General features: G+C 47.0%; 1 protein-coding gene across 6 annotated transcripts in view; it reads right to left on the bottom strand.

The window, feature by feature from the left end:
- Positions 1 to 7,331: 7,331 nt before the first annotated feature.
- The window catches only part of CHFR (checkpoint with forkhead and ring finger domains), a 60,921-nt gene continuing 45,297 nt past the window's right edge, over positions 7,332 to 22,955 (bottom strand). For 3 of the 6 annotated variants that reach the window (XM_072801988.1, XM_072801989.1, XM_072801986.1), the window contains 12 exons: positions 21,947 to 22,114; positions 20,353 to 20,512; positions 19,331 to 19,485; positions 19,079 to 19,241; positions 17,172 to 17,314; positions 15,931 to 16,047; positions 15,171 to 15,254; positions 14,458 to 14,528; positions 13,398 to 13,485; positions 10,956 to 11,063; positions 9,563 to 9,635; positions 7,332 to 8,489 (listed from right to left, as the gene is read on the bottom strand). In XM_072801988.1, the coding sequence (XP_072658089.1) occupies positions 8,447 to 8,489; positions 9,563 to 9,635; positions 10,956 to 11,063; positions 13,398 to 13,485; positions 14,458 to 14,528; positions 15,171 to 15,254; positions 15,931 to 16,047; positions 17,172 to 17,314; positions 19,079 to 19,241; positions 19,331 to 19,485; positions 20,353 to 20,512; positions 21,947 to 22,114 (1,373 nt within the window). In that variant the 3' untranslated portion in view covers positions 7,332 to 8,446. The remainder of the gene's footprint in view (positions 8,490 to 9,562; positions 9,636 to 10,955; positions 11,064 to 13,397; positions 13,486 to 14,457; positions 14,529 to 15,170; positions 15,255 to 15,930; positions 16,048 to 17,171; positions 17,315 to 19,078; positions 19,242 to 19,330; positions 19,486 to 20,352; positions 20,513 to 21,946; positions 22,115 to 22,955) is intronic. The other 3 variants (XM_072801991.1, XM_072801987.1, XM_072801992.1) reach the window with 2 other exon arrangements.

Here is a 22,955-nt window from a genome sequence, read left to right as displayed (position 1 = left end):
TTTTCCAGGTATTTATGGAACCATGCATATAAATTTTAGAATAAACTTGTCTGTGTCTATAAAAATCCTGAGCTTTTGATAGAATTGCATTGAAATCAGAGATCAATTTGGGGAGAATTGACATCTTTACTATGTTAAGACTTTCAGTCAGTGAACATGGTGTGTCTCTCCATTTATTTAGGGCTTCTCTGACTTCTTGAAACATTTTGTAATTTTGATCATACAGATCCTGTACATGTTGTTAAGTTTATACTGAAGTATTTAATTTTCTTTGCAGTAATTGTAAATGGTTTTGTGGGGATGCCTGGGTGGCTCAGTGGTTGAGCGTCTGCCTTTGGCCCAGGGCATGGTCCTGGAGTCCCGGGATCAAGTTCCACATCGGACTCCCTGCATGGAGCCTGCTTCTCCCTCTGTCTGTGTCTCTGCTTCTCTGTGTCTCTCATGAATAAATAATAAAATCTTAAAAAAAAAAAAAAGTAAATGGTATTGTGTGTGTGTATGTGTGTGTGTGTTTTAAGATTTTATTTATTTGAGAGAAAGAGACAGAGATAGCAAGAGAACTGGAGCAGGGAGGAGAAGGAGAAGCAGGGACACCTCCCACCCCTAACCCAGGATCCTGACCTGAGCTGAAGGCAAATGCTCAATCCACTGCCACCCAGGTATCCTGGTATTGTGTTTTAAAGTATGGTTTCCACACTTAGTTGTTAGTATATAGAAATGTGATTAGGGTTCCCTGGGTGGCGCAGCGGTTTGGCGCCTGCCTTTGGCCCCGGGGCATGATCCTGGAGACCTGGGATCGAATCCCACGTCGGGCTCCCGGTGCATGGAGCCTGCTGCTCCCTCTGCCTGTGTCTCTGCCTCTCTGTCTCTGTCTCTGTGACTATCATAAATAAATAAAAATTAAAAAAAAAAAAAGAAATGTGATTAAATGCTGTGTGTTGACCTTGTATCCTGAGAACTTGCTGAACTCACCTATTTTAGGTTTTTCCTTATAAATTTCTCAAAATCTTCTACATAGACCATCGTGGTATCTGTAAATGGAATTTTTTTTTAAGATTTTATTTATTCATGAGAGACAGACGCAGAGAGAAAGGCAGAGACACAGGCAGAGGGAGAAGCAGGCTCCATGCAGGGAGCCCGACACAGGACTCAACCCCCGGTCTCCAAGATCACACCCTGGGCCAAAGACAGCGCTAAACTGCTGGGCCACCAGGGCTGCCCTGCAAATGGAAATTTTAACTCAAAATGATGATGGGCATAAGTGCAGAAATGTGCAAAACTATGAAACTTTTACAGGAAAAATCTCAGGCCTGAGAGGGCTTGGTGAAGTGTTTTTGAACATGATTCTACAAAAGAACAAAATTAATACATTGGACTTCACCAAAATTAAAAGCATTTGTTTTGAGAAAGATTCCACTAAAATGATGAAAAGACAAGCTACACATAGAAAATATTTGCAAACCATATATTACATAAAGGACTGGTACCTATGATATATTATGAACTCCCAAAAGTTAAAAAGAAAAAAATGCAGTTAGAAGATAGGCCAATATAAGAAGAGGCAATTAACTGAAAAGAATGTTCAGACAGCAAACAAGCTTGTGAAAATGTTCAACATCACTAGCCGTTATAAAAAAGAAAATTAAGACCACCTCAAGATCTTACTGCACACATCTATCAGAGTAGCTAAAATAATTAGTACCAATAGCAAATGCTGGCAATTATGTGGATAAACTAGATTTTTCATACATAACTGTGGGGCTATCAAATGGTATAGCCATTGATAATGTAGTTTGGCAATTTCTTTAAATTAAACATATATTTGATTGTATGACCCAGCAACAGCACTCCTGGATATTTATCTCAGAGAAATGAAACTTAGATCCACACGAAAACCTGGGCACTGTTGTTTACCATACTTTTTTTTGTAATAGCTCAAAACTGGAAACAACCAAAATCAGACCAAGCTCGCAATGCACAAATGGTTAAACTGTGGAGCATCCACATCACTGGACTCTCTTCAGCAATAACAAAGGGTATTAAAAAAAAAAAAAAAAAAAAAAACAAAGGGTATTGTAACAACTTAGACAATCTCCAAGGCATTATGCTGAGGGAAAATATCTCAAAGGAACTATACTGTATTACATGCTTTCATTTACATAATATTTGTGAAACAATATGATGACAGAGATGGAAAACAGATTAGTGGTTGCTAAGGAATGCTGGGTGTGGGGTGGCTCAAGCAGAGCAGGAGACAGGTCTCTGCGACAGGTCTCTGCATCCTGAGCTTTGGACACTAGCGTGTTTCCTGGTTTTGAGCTTATACTACAGCTGTGCAAGGTGCAACCTGTGTGGGAAGCTGGAGAAACAAATTACGGTAAAAATGTGACAGACAACACTAAATGAAACACATATGAGCCTATATATCAATGACATATCCATGCAGGGAAAAATGCTAATTAAGTAAAAATGTTGTTATTAAAGGTCTTATAAAAAAAATAAAGGTCTTATTTACATACAATATAGCTTACCCATTCTATGTGTACAATTCAATTTTTTAGGTAAATTTACAGTTTATATTTACTACATTTTAGTAAATAAAGCTGGATTTAGTAAATAAAGCTGGATTTACTGCATTGCAGTTAGAAAACATTTCCATAACCCCCAAAGGATCCCTCTTGTTCGTATGCATGCAGTCCCCCCAACACCCCTTCCCCTGACAACCACTAACTACTGTCCCTCTCCATGGATCAGACTACTCTGAATGTTTCATAAAAAGAATCACACAGGGGATCCCTGGGTGGCTCAGCGATTTGGTGCCTGCCTTTGGTCCAGAGCACGATCCTGGAGTCCCAGGATTGAGTCCCAAGTCAGGCTCGTGGCATGGAGCCTGCTTCTCCCTCTGCCTGTGTCCCTGCCTCTCTCTCTCTCTCTCTCTCTCTCTCTATCTATCATGAATAAATAAATAAAATCTTTAAAAAAAAAGAATCACACAATACATATTTTGTGACTGCCTTCTCTCTTACTCAGCATTAGGTTTTGAGAGCCACTCATTTTTAGCATGTATCAGAACTTTGTTCCTGTCTACAAATGAATAATATTGCACTGTCTGGATACACCATGTTCTGTTATCCATGCAACTGTTGGTGGACACGCTGCAGTGCCTTGAAGTGCTGGTCAATGCTCTAAGTATAGGGTTAGCTGGGGAGCAGGAGATGGCACTCCTGCTCCAGTCCAGCTTCATGTGGGAAAGATCAGCCTTTCAGGGGATAATTCATGTGAAGGAAACTGTGTCAGTAGGAGGGCCTGACACTTATATCAGGCTATCATGCATTCATTCAATCACTATTAATTGTAGCCTACCATACTCCAAGTCTTAGACCCTGTACACAATTCCTGCTGGTGCATACAACCTACCAGAGAACCAGACAGCAAACAGATACAAAAGACAGGAAGTGAGGAGTTCAGAAAAAGGCAACATAAAGAAACAGACATGCTGCTATATTAGATAGAGTGTTCAGGGAGGCCCTCAGATGAGTTTGAATAGACATGAGAATAAAGCAGGGACATGTGCAGGTCACTGTGGGAACAGTGTCTTAGATGAGGGAACAGCAAGGAGAGCCACATGTTTAAAGATTTCTTTCTTTTTTTAAGATTTTATTTATTTATTCATGAGACACACACAGAGAGACAGAGAGAGAGGCAGAGACACAGGCAGAGGGAGAAGCAGGCTCCACGCAGGGAGCCTGATGCAGGATCTGATCCTGGGACTCCCTGGGCTGAAGGCAGGTGCCAAACCTCTGAGCCACCTAGGGATCCCCTGTTTAAAGAGTTCTTTGAGGAAGTCATAGTTGAGCTAAACTTGCATAACAAAAAGGCAGGCATGTAAGGGTCTGGGCACTAGGTTTACTAGGAAAGGAATCAGCACATTCAGAGAGGGTCTGCAATGAGGGGCCAAGCTGCACAGGGTCTGCCAGATGGGTAGGAAACCACTGATGAGTTTCAAGCTCATCATTTTCAGGAGACAAAAAATATTTTTAAAAATGAGCTCACACATGAGGCTTAACAGGGAGGCAGTAAGGGGCAGTTTTTCCCCTGTGCGTCAGGGAAGACCCCATCAGTGACGCCTACACCAAGTCTGCATTCATCCTCACACTCAACACCAGCCAACAGCTCCACCATCACTAGATGTTTGCCCAAGTCAGATGTTTGGGCCAAGTGTAGAACAGTGAACAAGGCAGGAAGATTCCCGCTCTGGATCTTTGAAGGGGGAGACAAACAGCAGTAAGCACGTTTACTCTCCAACAATAACAGCCAGGAAGAAAACCAAACAGGCAAATGCTAGAATGACTGCTTGGAGGGTGGCAGGAGGTGGAGGGTCCAGGGAGGCCCATCTGGGGAGCCGTGTCACAGGAAGATGTGACCTCCTGGTGCTCTGCAGGGTCCAGGGGTGGGAGGGGCCCTGCAGGTGGCCTGGACTGAAGGGGTGATTTTCCAGGAAGGGGCAGGGCCACTGTCCTGATATTCTTTGCTATGCAACAAGCCACCCCAAAACGTGGTGGCTTCAAACTATATAGGTTTTCACAGTTTCATTGTTCAGGTGCAGTCATGTGCTGAAAAAGTGTTGTAACAAACTTCTTGGGATGCCTGGGTGGCTCAGTGGTTGAGCATCTGCTTTTGGCTCAGGGCGTGATCCAGAGTGCCAGGATCGAGTCCCACATTAGGCTCCCTGCGTGGAGTCTGCTTCTACCTCTGCCTGTCTCTCTGCCTCTGTCTCTCATGAATAAATTAAATCTTAAAAAAAAATTTCTTTCCAGGATAAACAAAAACAAAACCAGATGACCCTGATTTGTGGCATTTGCCAGTTTCCGTCGTATGAATCCTCCCTGAGCAGGGTCAACCTACCAATTTGCAGTCCACAAACAGGTGAGTGGACAGGGGTGTGCACCATCCTGGAGAACTGACACGCAGACTTATCAATGCAAATACCCAGGGGAGCACATGTGATGGTTGGATGGAGTGAATTCATTAGAAAGGGATGAGTCCTGAGTGCTTATGACCTTTGTTTTTAACATGACTTATGAATTCCAAATGTTTATGATTTTTATTTTTTTTATTATTTTTTATTTTTTTTATTTATTTATGATAGTCACACACAGAGAGAGAGAGAGGGAGGCAGAGACACAGGCAGAGGGAGGAGCAGGCTCCATGTACCGGGAGCCCGACGTGGGACTTGATCCCGGGTCTTCAGGATCGCGCCCTGGGCCAAAGACAGGCGCTAAGCCGCTGCGCCACCCAGGGATCCCTGTTTATGATTTTTAAATGGCTATCTTTAAGTTACTGGGTCACAACATTCCTCAGCCCAGGACAGTGGTCTCCTGGGAGCTGGCAAGACAGCTCTTCTGTGGGTCACCAGGGCTCAGCTGGCCAATCTTTAGAACCGAGTCTCTCTCTCAGAATCCTCTGAAAAGCCATGACAGCAGCTGAAAGCAGAAAGGATTGCACATGGCCTGCTCTGCTGCATTCACTTTTGCCAATGTCCCAAGAGATAGGATGGTGTCAGAGAGGGCTGACTAGGAGCACTCCCATGTGCATCAAGGTCCTTGGGATTAATTCTGCAGGGAGCTGTGAATCTCAAAAGTGTGTCTGGGCTCCTCCGTGTCCCCACCCCACCCCACACACGCTGGCAAGCCCAAGGGAAGTAACTGAGACCTGGCATTACCTCTGGGCCACTGCCATCAGTTCCCATTAGAGTCAGGCCTCACTCAGCAGGCTGAGGTCTGACAGGCTGTCTGACCTTTCTGGGCTCAAGCCCCAGAGCTACTGCCCCGCAGCTGGTCTGCTTTCCTGGTGAGTCCTACTGACAACCCCTGACACTTATCTTCCCCTGGCCTGAGGCTGCCCCACCTGCCTGTGGAGTGCTGACGGCCCAGGAGGCTGTGGTCTGGCCTATTAGTGATTAAGTAGGTCAGTAATGGGTTTCTATTTGAACCAGTGGGGAAATTCACTTGCTTTTGGGCATTCAGTTTCCTGCATCCAGCCACACGTGAAGCCAGGTCTACACTGGACTTTCTAACTGCACTCAGTCTGCCACTCATTTTTTCTCTCAGCCTGAGGTTGGCTTCCTGATGCTGGTATTCACCAGACATCCTGATTCAGAGCTGGGCTCCTCTGGGCCTTCTCTCTGCAGGCGGCAGGATGACTCTCAACTTCTCTCCCGGTTTGCTTGCTTCCCTGGGGCAGAATCCACTAACACTGCTCTGCTCTCACATGTGAGCCTGCGCTGACATGAGCTGCTGGATTCTGGCTGTGCCCAGGAAGGCCTCCACAGCATCAATGGCTTCCCTCATTGCTCAGACCTGCGGGCCAGGAAGGACTAGTGTGCAGCCCCTTCGATGGTGCACCGCAGATGGGGGCGTGGGTAGGGCTGGCCCCTCTTCTCATGGGGACACAAGCCTGGGGACGGGCTGAGTGAGGCTGTGGAAGGAGAGGACAGGGAGCAAGCAGCAGAGAGCCAGTGGGGCCTGCTCCAGGCTTGGCCCAAGCACCTGTAGACCAGCACAGTCTTGAGGTGGCCACTCACACCCAGGCAGCCTGTGCCACCTAGTCACCCCCCATCCCCCACAGGGATCCAGCCCAAATGTGGGCTGGCTACTAGGTGGGGTGGGAGGGTGTTGCCGAATAGGAACTGATAAAAACATGAGTGCACATCCACCCAGGTCTGTGAAATAGCCCAGAGAACAGCTGCCCTGGCCCCAAGGCTCCATCTCTGAGCGAGAGCAGATAAGCTCTGTTCTGACCCGAGCACTTATTAGGAAAAGGGAGGTCCAGGGGTTGGCCCACAGAGTGGCCCTGCCCTATGTAACCCGCTGTCTAAAGGGACCTGTGTCCTATCGTTCACAGAAGGAGCCAGTGCAGCCCAAGTGAAGTCACACGTTCTGTTTAAACCCATGCTTAAAGAGCTGGCATATCCCCCAGGAGCCACACTTTTGTTTTTACTCTTTCAAAAGAGAAGGGAGTGATGATGTGAAGCGCAGGCCTCACTCCTGCACAGGCTAAGCCCAGGGCAGAGACATGAAGCCACAGCTTCCATATGCGACTGAAAGGCTGTTACTTTGGGCTGGTGGACCCACAAGATGCTGTGCCTTCCCCTCTTCCCTAGGTGCTTAGACCTAGGCCTCAAGCCCATGTACCATGTGCCTACAGGTCCTATTCAGCCCACATGGCTCATTAGACAGACTCTCAGTGGCATTCAATCAGTAACCAGTGAGGCCTGTAGCCTGTGCACCGTGACAGCAACAAGCACATTGCAGCTGACACACAGACAAATGTGTGGGAAGAGAAACAGACACGGCTTGTTTATTAGAATGCAGGGAGGAGGAGGCCTCTTCCATAAACACGGTGCTGCTTCTCAGAGTCTGTATCAAGAGCAAGACAACAGTTGAAAATCCTATTCCTGAGAAGAAGCAAAAAGTTACAATTTTGCAAACAAAAATAATAGATGATTTCAACAAAAGATAAAAAACATTTTTCTTTTTAACAAAGAACAAAACTTCAAGTATTATTCCAGATGACATGGCAAACCCAACGCAGGACAGGACTAGTGGAGGCAAAGGTCCCTCGCACTTCTGTGGAAGGAGCTGCTCCTGAGGCTGGGGCATTAGCAGGGAGGAAGTAAGGGTGGTGGGGCATGGGGGCGGCTCAGTGAGGCCTGCAGCTATGCCCACAGAATAAGAAGTAGGCACCAAAGCTTCGCTCCCTGGCAGGTGCTCCCCCTCCTCTGCCCTCCTGGGACAAGGCCACGCACTTAATGCTGGGTGTCTAGGGTTAGCGGTTCTGGACATCATTTTTTCTTTTTTAATAAACGGAAACATGTTTATTCTTTCAAATACTCTACTATCCCAATTTTAGTCAATTTGTAAATTATAAATTATATTACTTTGTGCTACAGTTTGTGATAAATCTTACTAAAAGATAAGCACCAAACTATTACAAAAAAGCCTAAGATGCTGTGGCTTTCCCCACAGCAGGACGCTCGGGTACACCCTGCAGGCTGTAAACTTTTGCTCCCTTTCCCTTAAACAACAGACTTTCCTTTTTTCTCCCACAGAAGATTTCTTGGAGAGAGATGTCTATGTTAAGCATAGTTTTGGGAGGGGACAGCAGACAGCGGTTCCTCTGCTTCAAGTGCTCCAGGCATCCCCGAGCACGTCCTCCTCAGAGGAGGGGTGCGTCGTGCTGCCCAGGGCTCCCAGGCTGCTGGGGTGGGGCTGGGAGGTCTCACTGAGAAGGTCTTGCCCCACAAGAGCCACCTGCCGGACGCAGAGACCCCCAGAACGCCCTGGGGGTGGTAAAATGCCTGTAGAATGTTTGTATCCAGTATTTTCTGAAACATGCTGTCATTAACCTCCAATATCCCCAAGCCACCTTCGTGCCTCCTAGATGCTTAGTTCTTGAACCTTGTCTGTTCACAGATATGATTGAATTTCCTGTAGGGAGAAAAGGGTGAAATTACACAAGAAGTATTCAAGTAAGTCGGTCCTGTAGTCACAAGCTGCAAGAACCTGATGAGAGGCTGACTGTGCACAAGGGGCAGCATGCAGTAGCATATTTTTAGTATCATCAAAGAAATCACCCCCAAGGCAGGCTTCTTTTTCCTTTTTAAATTTTAAAAGTCAGATATTTTAGATAATTTTCTCAGAAGAGATTCAGAGCCTCCAAACCTCCTCAGGGCCACCCTGCAGGACTGACACATCGGCCTGCTGGCTACAGCACCACCGCCTCCCTCTTTGTGAAGACAAGCACACCTTCGCTATCTTTGTGTTTTTATTAAGATGGGCTGGTTACTAGTTGTTACTTCTTTCCCTATAACGAAATGGTCTCCTGTACACTGTCTATTGTCAAATACAAAACAAGGTTTTTCTTCCATAGAATCAGTCCTTGAGTAAAGGCCACACTCTCAGTGGCTCTGACTTGAACCACAAATGACTGGGGATCAGAATGGCCTCAAGCAGCATCTGTCACTGACTTACGTTATCACCTGGCCCACAGTCTGAAAGAGGAGGTGGACTTACACCTATGGACGACCCCACCTGGAGATCCACATCAGTAAATGAGAGCAATCAGACACCTGCTCATGGCACCAAAGACAGACCCAGGGCAGCACAGGCTGGAGGCTCAGCTCTCAGCGACCACAGCCGCAGGTTCAGAGTGCTAACCCTCTGGGGTGTCAGCAGGGAATGACAGCTGTGTTCTGCAAACACTTTAGGACATGAGAATAGGGTTTTGAAACTAACAATAGTACTATTTCCTATGCCCCGTGACCGTATACAAATAAAATGACAGAACCACTCTATTTACAAGTAAATAATTAACTAGTTCATAAACATCCCCAAAAGCTGAGGTATCAACTCATCCCAAGCACATAAAGAAAAAAGTCACTTTTCTGTTAGGAAAAGGGGTGTGTGTCTCTCTGTAGGGTGTCCATATGGCACCCCTTCCCCAGCCCTGAGGACCTGTGCCAACACTCGGGCCCCCGGCCCTCAGAGCGCATCTTACTCACATTGCGTGGTGGGCCTTCACCTGAGTGCGGCAGTTGCGCCCCCAATAGCAATCAGGACGGGATGTTACAGCCACTAGGAAGAGAAAACAGGACGCGTGTAATGCACATTACGCTCACAAGCTCAGCCATCTGAATTTAAAGACTCAAAGGGAGACACAGCAGCAGAAAGGCATTTTGTCACGCTTTATAACTCATTTCCTTGGCCTGTTCATATTTCAGGAAAGGAAAAATTCCAATTAAAATTATTTAATTGGAAACCCAATTTGGAGGGAATCCCTAGGTGGCTCAGCAGTTTAGTGCCTGCCTTCGGCCCAGGCCATGATCTTGGAGTCCCCGGATTGAGTCACGTTGGGCTCCCGGCATGGAGCCTACTTCTCCCTCTGCCTGAGTCTCTGCCTCTCTCTTTCTGTCTTTCATGAATAAACAAATAAAATCTTTTTTTTTTTTTTTTAAACAAATAAAATCTTAAAAAAAAAAAAAGAAAGAAAGAAAGAAAGAAACCCAATTTGGAGCACCTGGGGGGCTCAGTTGGCGAAGCCTCTGCCTTTGGCTTGGGTCATGATCTTGGGGTCCTGCGTATCGAGCCCCATGTCGGGCTCCCTACTCAGAGGGGAGTCCGTTTCTCCCTCTCCATCTGCCCCTTCTCCCCCCATGCTCTTTCATTATGTCTTCTCTCAAATGAATAAATAAAATCTTTAATAAAGGGTACCTGGGTGGCTCAGTGGTTGAGCATCTGCCTTTGGCTGAGGTCATGATCCGGAGGTCCTGGGATGGAGTCCCACATTGGGCTCCCCATGGGGAGCCTGCTACTCCCTCTGCCTGTGTCTCTGCCTCTCTCTCTCTCATGTATAAATAAATAAAATCTTTATTTTTTTTATTTTTTAAATAAAATCTTTAAAAAAAACCCACACAATTTAAGAAATAAAAGACTACAACAGCTGTTTATAGGTCATTTTTATGAATCTTGTTTTGGAAGTCCACATCTTGGCAGACAGGCCCAGAGCTTGAGCTGACCCTGGGTCGAGTATGGCTAGAAATAAGCACGGCCCCTTGGGATGCCTGGGTGGGTCAGTGGTTGAGCACCTGCCTTCGGCTCAGTGCATGATCCCGGAGTCCTGGGATCAAGTCCCAGATCAGGCTTCCCACAGGGAGTCGGCTTCTCCTGCCTGTGTCTCTGCCTCTCTCTGGGTCTCTCATGAATAAATAAATAACATCTTAAAAAAAAAAAAAAAAAAAAAGCACGGCCCCTACGCAGCCTATCTCCCCAGGTTTGTGCCTGCTGAGGCAGACCTGTGCACCAAGAACACAGAGCAAAGGCAGAATATCTATGATGTGAAGGAACATAGGAGCCAATCTAGGCAGAACTGAGTTGGGGGTGAGGGAGCTTCCTTACCTGGCAACTCAGAAGCAGGGATGTTCTGCCGATACTGGTAGGTCAGCTCTCGGAAGCTCCGCAGGCCACAGCAGTAACACAGCACGGTGTTCCCCGTGATTCTGTAATCTGAAAGGAAAACAGCCTCATGTGGGCATGCCGGTCAGCACATGGCATCGCGTTTCCAGAACAATAGAACAGCTATGCCTTTGCAAAGTAGTGGGAAACCAGAGTACCAATCCACACGTGGGGCAGAGACAATGGGCCAGACATTTGGAAAACAAGAATAAAACCCTCTTATTTCCTCATAGCAGAATATTTCCACTTGGATAAAAATTCAAATATTTTAAAAATTAAAAAAAGTACTAAGAGGAATGAATTTTAAAGATTTTATTTATTTATTCATGAGAGACACACACAGAGAAGCAGAGACACAGGCAGAGGGAGAAGCAGATTCCTGTGGGGAGCCCGAAGTGGGACTCGATCCCAGAACCTCGGGATCACAACCTAAGCCGAAGGCAGATGCTCAACCGCTGAGCCACCCAGGCATCCCAAGAGGAAGAAATATTATTTTTCTCTTGAGTTATTTCTAATTATGTCTCATAACAGAACATAAAGACTCCTGACTCTGGGAAACGAACTAGGGGTGGTGGAAGGGGAGGAGGGGGGGTGGGGGTGAATGGGTGACAGGCACTGAGGGGGGCACTTGACGGGATGAGCACTGGGTGTTATTCTGTATGTTGGTAAATTGAACACCAATAAAAAATAAATTTATTATAAAAAAAATTATGTCTCATAAACCAAACAGCATGCAGGAAAGGACCTGCAAATCTGACTGCCTATAACTTAACACAATGGAAACATATCCATCAAAAGTAAAATAATAATAAGTTAGTGGAAAACACCTTTACAACACAAATGACAACCAGTTGCACCTACAAAGGTATCCTACGAACCTATACTCCCAAATCCAGAGAGCCTAACATGGGCCATGATCACAGATAAGCCGGTGAACCATGACACACAAAGATCTTAAATTCTGTAAATGTTCCAACATGGGGAGACAAAAACGATACATCCAGTAGGCCTGTTCGTATTTACAAGACCTGCCAGCCAGTATGGACTTAAGAAGATACTGGTCTTCGCACCTGAGGCATGTCCTTAGGCAGGAGAGTTACTATGGCCAAGTCTCAACTGTGCATACCACTGTCCTCATTTATCCTAATGGAACAATTTCCCAAACCTACCCTACTGCATGGTCACTCAGGAGCTGCAGTGCTGATTCAGACAGTGGAAAGTGGAAAATCCCCTAAATATCCCATTTTGAACTGGCTAAAAAAAAACATTATAATACTATGTAATAAAAATCAAGGAACAGATCTTCATTGACACAGAAAAGATCCAAGATATACTGCTGAACAAACAGCAGGCCATAACACGGCACACATGGTAGGGTTTCATTGACGAGGCCGGTGTGCATACATGGGCAGGTGCACAGGCCATGCAAGCATCACCACTGGGTACTCAGGTGGAGGGACTGCCAGTCATTTTCACTTTATCCTTTGTACCTCTGTCACTCACACATCTTTGTGAGCCATGTCAGCTTTACAGACACATTAAAAAGCTCATGGAGTTCAGGCTCTGATGATAGGTCTGGGCAGTCCCAGGGCTACTGCAGCAGAGAACACCCGAGACACTTGTGAGAATGTGTCCATAAGACAGAAACTGCTTAGAACAATTCCCAGTGACTTCTAAAGTCTTTCACGATAATGTATGTTTTAGGAAAAAAAAAAGTCATTCGGGGCACCTGGGTGGCCCCGTGGGTTGAACATTTGACTCTAGATTTTGGTTCAGGTCGCGATTTCAGGGTTGTGGGATGGAGCCCCACATTAGGCTCTATGATCACTGGGGAGTCTGCTGGAGATCTCTTCTTTCCTCCCTCTCCCTCCCCCTGTACTCCTCCCTGAATACACATGTGCTCCTTCCCTCCCTCTCTCAAATAAATAAATAAAATCTTTAAAAAACAAAAGGCATCTGCTAAATTTTCTGCAGCTCCCTCCCTCAGTGACAAATCACATTTCACAATGTGATACCGGATGCCCTGAGAGGCAGGGCAAGCCTGCACTAAGTCACCAACATAGCAAGTGAGAAGCCAATGAGGACCCTGAGTGCTTGGGAACAACCAGTCTCAGAATCTCCATGCAGCGCCAACAGATGGTGGAGTCTGGGTCTCTTCTGCTGTGCCCCTCCTTCCCCCATGGCAGAAAAGATACTGGAATGGATCATATGGGCTCAACTAACTTAAAAAAAAACCCAAAAGTACTAGCACTTTCTGTCTGCCTCTGTCAGGCTGCGCACGGGGGAAGGCTTTGCCTGTGGAAGGCAGCTGGGCAGGTTCTACTGCTTCACAGGAGGCAAAGGCATCACCTCTAGAGGGAGGAAAGCAAGTGCAATGATGCTTACCAGATAGTAAAAACGCTCCCCTCTGCAAAGCCACCAGACTTTCTGTCAACATATTTTTCCATGTCAAACCCCTGGTTGCCAGATAATTCTGTGATTAGGAAGAAGGGAAATCTTAGATACTAGTTTGGTAAAAGAAACACTAAAATGATAAGAAGGCAAACATTTCATAAAAGTCCTTGAAATGGGTAACACCACAGCACAAGTAAGTTAAACACAGCAGCTAAAGGGAATGCTGTACGCAATTGTAGGGCTCTGCTTCCAAGACCATAGGACACCTGAGACAGCCCAAGGACTAGGATGCCCAAGACTGACAACATGCTCACCATCTAGTTCACAAGGGTCCTCGTCTGAGACACTGTTCAGAACCTCAAAAGGAAAGTTAGCTTCAGATATTTGAACGTGTGAGTTACCACGTTCTCTCTAAAACTCTGCAAAGACATTCCTTGCACAGGAGTGGTGAGACACCCAACCTTGGCCAGAGCAGCCCTTGGGCAGCAACAGATCCACAATCACAGAAGGAAGCTGGTTCTGGATCTACATGCTGCCCTCCGGAAACACAGAGTTCTTGGTTCCTCCTGTGAGCATCTATGGGACATCTAACCAGACTGGCTCGTCATGCAGGCGAGAAGGCCCATGGTCTCACTTGTGCAACAACACAGCACATAAATGGGATAAAGGCATGACACTTGGCCAGGGACGGATGTGCACATTAAACATTGAAATTCTAAGAGCCAGGTCAGCTTCCTAAAACATGGAAAGGAGCATGTCAGAAAGAAGGAAGCCAAAGGCCCTGGTTCTACCAAATGGCCACCCCACTCCCCACCCAGACCCAGGAACTCTCTGGTTGGGGCAAGCAGGCACTGGCACCAAGTCCTACAGATTCATGACATGATGGACATGAAGGAAACCCCTCCACTGGGGAAGATGGGAAAACACAGCAAAGCACCAATGTGGTGCACTAATAAGTTGGCAGTCCTAGAAATAGCCATTAGAACTCTGGAAATCCTTGGGTCTTCTATGGACCTGAGCTCCAGCCACACCCGTTTGGGAGCTCCATTACCTTCAGGACGTCTGACTCGTAGTGGTTGTTGCTCAGAACCCCGTCCAGACACCTGTCGCCCAGGTCTAGCTCTGCCAAATGGAGGGAAACAAAGTCATACGTCTTACAGAAAGCATCATCACTGACGCTAACATAAATACATTTTCTTTCTTACAGAGTCAAGAAAGAACAAAAAGTTCCCGTTTAAAATGAGAACAGGGGACGCCTGGGTGGCTCAGCGGTTGAGCATGCCTTTGGCTCAGGGCATGATCCCGGAATCCCAGGATTGAGTCCCACATTGGGCTTCCTGCAGGGAGCCTCCTTCTTCCTCTGCCTATGTCTCTGCCTCTCTCTCTCTGTCTCTCTCATGAATGAATAAATCAAATCTTTAAAAAATAAATAAAATGAGAACAGGTACAACAAATTCCATTCCACTCCCTCCCAACATGGACAGCTCTCTCCTCGGCACCTCAAGGTCTGAACACTGCAGCTAGACCGGGCGTTTTCTGTGCTGGTATCCTTAACATGTAAGAAAACCCTCCCCGACTGAACTCCATGTCCCCACAGCTGTCCTGTTACTGCCTGGTTTCACATTAGCACAGAGTGACACTTGTATGTCAGGAGGAAGTATGGTCACTAATGTTGGCCTTCCCCAACTCAGGCCACGCTATCCGTCACCGCCCTCAAGTGCACCAGAACAGGCTGAAGCAACTCAGCTGGAGAGCCGGCATTACCACAGAATGGGGCCAGGCAGCCAAGGCAGCCCGCCCGGGCGCAGCCCCAGTACAGGTGGCAGAAAGGCTGTAGGCAAACGGCACCTGCGGGACACAGCACAACGGCCAGTCAGGCCACTTCAGTGAGGAATGAATTCAAATAACCATTCAATAAATGACAAATTCAATTGTAATAGCAATCCCAGAATTGCAAATTAAAACACTGTATTTCACGTATTATATTTAAAAGTGACACATCATAGGGCACCCGCGGGGCTCAGTCGGTTGGCTGTCCGACTCTTGGTTTTGACTCAGGTCACGATATCAGGGTCATGAAGTCGAGCCCCATGTCAGGCTCTGAGCTCAGTGGGGAGTCTGCCTGAGATTCTCTCTCTCCCTCTGCCCACCCACTCTCATGCTTGCACACTCTTTTTTAAATAAACAAATAAAAATCTTAAAACAGAAGTGACACATTATAGAAATATTATGGTCTTGGTGTGGGGACAAATATCAGATGCAGACTTCAGAAAGAGAACCACCCATACATGAAAATGAGGTATGTGACAGAGTGGGTTATCAACTGATGGCAAAGATGATTATTCAACATGATTGTACACGGACAACTGAGTCTGCAGATGAGAAAACACAGCCACGTCTTTACTTCACACCATGCACCACAGTCAACACTGTCTTGAAACCTGAGCCTGGAAGGATCCACAGGACAGGCTCTGTGGCAGGAAGGTTGCTCAGGAAGGCAGTAAATGCTCACACCCTTACTCACACTGCTGGGGGGCGATGCGGGGGTCCTGCTCACGTTCTGCCCTCCGGTCAGGCATGGGCTGGAAGCAGCAGGTGCATATGGCATGGCTTCCTTGCAGGGCGCACACATAATCCTGGGCTGCAGAACAGACAGGACATTTAGGCAGCACATACTGGCACATGGGCAGAAAGAACCAGTGAGACCCACATGGAGAGGAATGGCGGGAAAGCAAACAAGGAAATTGATCCACAAGAAAACCTGGGGAAAACTCAGACCTGTTTTCTTAAATGGCCAAATGATAGCCAATCATTTAAATGAAACATTTTAAATAGAATGAAAAACAAGCAAAGCGATCTTTCAGTTCAGCAGTCGTAGCAAGATTTCAAAGATCCTTGAAGGTTTTCTACCATTTCCTTAGGCCAGAAAGCACATCATTAAACAACAAAGCAAGTTCTATATTAATCTTTGTGTCTTCCAAATAAACAAGTGATGGGCCTGGTGGACATGGCTGGCTGACCCCACTCTAAGAGTTGTGTCCACAGAGCCCAGGCCCTGCATACTTGATGGCCTCATAGGAGGTTCCATCTGTGCACACACACTTGCTACAGGCCCCATCCCACTGGGGACTTCCATCTGCAATTTGAAAATGATGGGGTCCACCTGAGGAATGGTAGAGTTGGTTTTGTGACCAGGTGCTGCACTGCCCATGGCTCCAGGTCACAATCCTGGGTCAGTGGTCTCATGACAGGCTCAGACCCACAGCAACTAAGAAACTGGGCCCTGTGGGGCCATGCCTACAGAATGGCCAGGGCCAAAAACATAAGATTCCACCTGTACTCTCTCCCTTTCCTGATGGCATCTGGGGACCCAGCCCACTAGAAGCAGGCAGTGGGGCAGAGCTCAGGTTGGCTCTGATGACACCATGACCCGCTGCCGAAAAGAAGCCAGTCTCTCATTTAAGGGGCCCATGTGTGATGGTCATTTCTGCTCTAGCCAGCAACTCTGGGGTGCCAGCTGCCTGAAGCAAATGTCAGGATCAGGACTGAACTCCTAGGAGTGCCCAGGAGCAGGGTCCATGAGACAAGTCAACTCTCTGGTTTCTTAGCCCAAAACAGAACATGAGAAGCAATGGGGTCTGAGAGGTGGCAAGACCATGGAGGCAGTGACAGGACTGGGATAGGAATGGGGGAGGAGCCAGCAAGAATATAGGCTGTGTCCTGGGCAGTCATGGCAGGACAACAGCAGAGAAGGTGGTGTCTCACCTGTCTTGACACTGGTGGAGGTTGACGGCGCATCCCCAGCAGCCTGTGGTACCCCTGGCTCACTGTTAGGCCCTGGGCAGGGGAGGGCCTGCCCACCCTGCCTCCGGTACTCAGGGCACTGCCTGCATACAATGTACGGCTGGCTGCAAGAAAAGCACACAAACCCCTCGATTGTGGGGAAGCACACGGTGGGTGATGGCGACAATGCCCCTAGCCCTTATGACAAGACGAGATCCAGATCCCCAGACTAGAGGCATCTTCTCTGCTCACAGAGAAGTCCTACTCCAGTCCTATCCCAGTGCCTCACACCTCAGCTCTGCACCATCTGCTGCCGCCCAGGGTATATGAGGGGCAAGCATGGCATGCCCCACTGGGCACCCAGTGCTCATCCTGGAAGAACAGCACTTGGAGGACTCTGTTCCTTGCCACCTGCTGGCTCCCCTCTGCTGTAAGGATTCCAGACTACCTCATCCCTCTTGGCAGCTCCTAACATACAGAGAATTGTCCTGCCCACTCCTGCTGCTTTGGCATAGCATCCCCCAGAGCATGGCCACTCAGTCCCCACACGGGGCTAGATACACACTCACAGGTTCAATGCTGGATGAGCTGTGGATGACATCCAGAAGCACACCCAGCTTGCCAAGTGCACTCAGGACTTACCCTGGGCCCCTAAATGTGCCATGGTTGAATGTTGCTGTTCTCTAGGGGCCTTCCAACCCGCCGCAGGAGCCCTGCCCCACTAACTTTATGCACTTCAGTTGAGCTTTCAAAAAACATAGTTGGTAAAATGGAATCCGTAGGAAAAATACAGACTCTTCCCTCACTTGAGCCAGAGAGCAGCTTCCTGGGCCACCTCTAATGGCAAGAGCCAGCAAAGGAAGAGTAAGGCCCGACTAACCCCACTGGTGAGAAGACACTCAACTTCAGTTAGGAACGAGACAGCTGTTATCTCAGGCAACATCAAGTGTGGCCAGGGGTTCCTGACATCCCTCCACAACCCCAGGAAGGCCAGAATTCCATGATGGGCATGGAATGACCCAAGTGCCAGGTCCAGCCCTCTGACCTGACCATTCCACATCCACTCCGCTGGTAGGTACTCTAGCATGGCTTCACAAGTCAGAGTTTTAGAAACACCACAATCCCATCTGTAGAGGAATACTGTGGCTACGTATATGAGTGGCTGGAAGGATACACAAAGAAGTGTTCATGCTCAAGCGATTTTTGATTTCTTCATTTTGCTTGACCATTATTTGTAAATTTTACAAAAAGAAACATAAAGATAATAAATTTGGAAAATTTGATTTTTGTCTTTCTAAATGTGATGCTCCATCTAAAACTCAAGTCTATGGACTTCTGAGTCAGGAAACACCAGCATTTTACAGCAGATAAAATAAGGTCTCCTAGAATTGCATCCTCTTGGCCAGGTGGCCATGGCTTCTCTACAGTAACATCCTGACAACTGAGGATAACGCAACTAATGCCATAGGACTCAACGGTCACTAGATGAGCTACACAGTAAATGCACTTATGTGGGGCAAAGAACATGTCAAATTGTGACGTTGTCATAGCCAGTGAATCACAGCACCCGACGAGGTGTCAGCAAATAACAGTGTGGGTTATGGTGGCCATTGTTTTCTAACAGACATCAGTGTCAAACCATTCATTAGCTGCTATACCTGAAACTCAAAGGGTACTGTATATCAATTACACCTCAAAATGGCTAGAAATAAATACAGAAAAGTAACAGCAAAAAATAAATACTGCATGTATCCCTGAAGGGGGGGTTACTGCAGGAGGCATGGGGACAGATACCACCCAGTCACCCGAGTGGGTGGCCGTCCTTGGCTGGCTCGGACTCCATGCTGCCTGTCCAGCTCCCTGCCCCCGAGAACCAGGCAGAGGCTCACCTAACATCCGATGATTCACTGTCCACATCTGACAGCTCTAGCAGATCTTCCGAACTGCCCTCCTCATCAGAGAAAGACCTTCTGACCTTGGGTTGCAACATGTCTTGAGTGATCTTGTTCCTGGCAGCCATGCTCCGCACATCTTCCTCACTGCGACTCTTGTCTGGAATGCAAAGGCCACGGCTCTACTAGCCGAGGAGCCCCTGGAGACACAGCCATGGTCTCTAGGAGCTAGGCGGGCTCCCCACTTGCCTGGGTGCTGGAGAAGGTAGGCCTCCACCAGGTTGTTCAGGATGTGGTTTTTACAGATCCTCTCGACTGGACAGCGGCAGGTGGGACACCAGGTAGAACGCTCCATCCAGCCTGAGTAGCAGGCTGCACAGAAGGTGTGCATGCAGGGCTGCAGGCTGAGGGCACAAGGACAAGTCTGCAGACACTCCTGCAGAGCACTCGCAGATGGAGCATCTGTCTGCCAGGCCAGAGCAGCAGCCCCCAGACACCAGGGCACATGGGGCATGGCCTGTGTGGAGCATGAGAAGCAGGGACCCCAGTTCATACTGCCTTTCCCCAGAGCAGGATGTGGCCTCACTCAGGCTGAGGGTTGGTTACAAAACATAAAAGTGAGCAAATCACCCTCCCACAAAGCTCACTTAACTCCACAGAGCCTGGAAGCCCTGCTTCTCAGGGTGCTTTACTCCTTGCATATGGCACCCATCGCTGGCTGCATCTGTGTCCTCAGCTGATAAGCTAGGAATGCCACCTGCCTTCCACACTCCACGTGAGAAGAGCTTCCACCTAAACGACCCTAACTTGGTCCTTGCTAATGAAAAGAAATGCCAATCTGTGCTCCAGGAAGGACATTAGAGCAGGCAATAACTCCAGGAATATGAGGAGCATGGACACTGAGTGTGGAAAAGGCCTGTGTTGAAGTGGAAATTTGGACAGGCTCTCAGGCTCCCACAGAGAAGGAGAGGGCGCTCCCTAGATTGCTCCAGGGATCTTCATTCTGGGCCTTTTCCTAGGAAAGCTCTGTACAGCTCTTCTGTTCTACTTGGCTCAGATGGGACCAGTGTCAACTGAGATCATCACCGCATCAACCCCACGTACTCTCCTACAGTCTTGGCTACAAGGGTCAGGTGTTTGGCTTGTTGGCCACACAAGTAAAATGCCATGAATAAGCTCTGCAGAGTGGAACCTGACAGGACCCAGAGGCTCGATTCCCCGCGGCTGCTCCCCACCATCTCCCATCCTCCTGCGACATACGGCACGCATACCTCACACAATCATGCAGCAGGTCCTGGCAGATGATGCATGTGAGTGTCTCCTCCATCTTGTCAGGCTTCACAGCCTCGGATCTAACATTCCCAAGGGTGGTGTGGGTGTCTCTACACTGGTCTGCAACCAAGAACTGCAGGGTAAGGTCAGGGTCCCCACCTGTGAGAGAAACAGATGCATTCTGACCACCTGTTTTATGAACACCTTAACCTAAGGAGAGAAGACAGAGCTCTCCCCAGTGTTTGTATTTTAAAGGGTGTTTTTAAGATGGCCTAAAAGAAGTCTTATATTCCAATATATTTTAGTTTTGTTTTAGGGAGGCCTGGTTGGCTCAGTGGTTGAGTGTCTGCCTTTGGCTCAGGGCATGATCCTGGGGTCCTGGGATCGAGTCCCACATTGAACTCCCCACAGGGAACCTGCTTCTCCCTCTACTTATATCTCTGCCTATTCTCTGTGTGTCTCTCATGAATAAATAAAATCTTTAAAGAAAAAAAAATTTGTTTTAGAACAGTTAATGACACAAAAAAGAGGCACTCAGGATACATGCTTAAAAAATAAAGACCATTTGTCCCCCAGTATATTTGTGTAATGTCATTTTTTGTTTAAACAAAAAACGTGATTTGTATACACATGGGAAAGTACACGCTTATGTTACCAGGAGTTGTGGATTTTTTTCCTTTTCTTCTGGTGGTGTTCTAGAGTGCTCCTGTGTTGCTAACTACAGATTAATTTTTATTTTTAATTAAAGAAATACTTAAACACAATTTACAAAGTCAAATATTTAAAAGAAAACAAAAGTAGCAGCCTTCTGCCTTGGACTACACTCCTCTGAGTTAACATCTGTGTTTTTAGCTACTTTTCCTGGTAAGGACCTCTGTGTTTCTGAACTGTGATGCTATGTTTAGGTTGATTGATTTTATTTTTTTTTTCTCTTTTTAAAAATATTTTATTTATCCATTCATGAGAGACACAGATGCAGAGACATAGGCAGTATCCTCCCAGAGCCTCCCAGTCTCACTGCTCCAATCTGCGGGCTGCTCTCAGGCCTATGGCACAGCCAGTGCCCCACCAAACATTCCCAAGTGTTTTTTACAATCATTTTAACTTAGGCTTTTTAAGTGAAGATTTTTCTCTAAATAACCTTTACGAGGAGGTTAAAACTATCACTTGAAAGACAACTTTTTTTTTTTTTTAATTTATTTTTTAGTAAGATCTATACCCAATGTAGGGCTGGAATCCATGACTCCAAGATCAAGAGTCACAGGCTCCTCTGAGCCAGCCAGGTACCCTCAAAGACAACATATTTAAAAATCGATTTTCATATCAGGACAGAACTGGAACTTGGAATGCACTGCTTCCAGATCATGAGCATAACCTGACAGTAAACATTGTTCAATCCTAATGATGTAAAGACGAAAGAAAAGGCTCAGATTTCCATTCCAAAAAAGCTGAGGCACCACAGGTCTGTGCCTGAGACACATCCCCATGCTTCTTCAAAAGGGGAGGCTCCATTGGGAGCAGCTCAAACTGTCCCACTAGGGCCCTATGCAGTCCCCCAAGGGCCAGAGACACACAGAAACCTAAGACTCTGACCTCCTTTCATTTTCTTCCTGATGGGCTCCAAATCCTCCTGATCCTGGGGTTCCGACAGAGAAAAGGATGCTCTCTCTCTGTCTGGCAGAGCTGAAGGAAAGATGGGGATTTCATCACTTGCCACAGATGGACCACACTCTTTTGGGGAGATGTATGCATCTCTGGAAGCTGTGAGAGGGACAAACAAAAGAGGTTCTGATTCATCCACCCTAGAAGGAGAGAGCAGGCAGGTGAAGCACCAGATTCAAGCCAGGTCTAGGTAATCCAAGGTGCCGCATATTCTCCATAATACATACTCACTAGAAATATTCAACTACATTTTTTAGAAGATTTTTAATTTATTTATTCATGAAACACAAAGAGAAAGGAAAAGACAAAAGCAGAGGGAGAACCAGGCTCCCTGCAGGGAGCCTGATGTGGGACTGGATCCCAGGATCCAGGATCACAATGTGAGCCAAAGGCAGATGTTTAATCACTGAGTGACCCAGGTGCTCCTAGACTTATCGATTTAAACAAGCCCAGCTTTTAACTGGGCTTAATAACCTTTATCACAATAAAGCCCTAGTTTATAATACTTTAGTACAATCCACATGTAGTCTGTAATATTCAAATGGTAAGTGTTATTTTGAAAAGAGAAGAAACTGCCATATGGCAGCTAAAAGAGAAAGGTTAGAATTCTCTGGGGAGCAAATGAGCTTATAGGAAGAGGCAGCTTCCAGGGCTGACTCCTAGCTCTGGTCCTCACTCCCACTGCGGGGGGGCCTTCCCTGCTCAGTGGAGTGTTTCACTTCAGAATGAAGACTATGATGATGGTACCTCTCCAACAGACCCATCATGAGGATTCACTTTTAACTTATAAAGCACTTGGCACCCAATCTCACATTTAGCAGTCTGGTTATTCTCTTAGTAGGTTTAAACTGAGAGAGGTACATAGAAAAATTTCCTGGCCTTTCCAAGGTTGGAGCTAGGCTTTCCATCTGAACAATTTGTTTACAGCAAAATTTCTTCT

Source organism: Canis lupus, chromosome 27 (genome assembly GCF_048164855.1).
Source record: "Canis lupus baileyi chromosome 27, mCanLup2.hap1, whole genome shotgun sequence".
NCBI lineage: Eukaryota > Metazoa > Chordata > Mammalia > Carnivora > Canidae > Canis > Canis lupus.
Note: the sequence above shows the minus strand (reverse complement) of the source record. Positions and strands in the feature narration are given on the sequence as shown.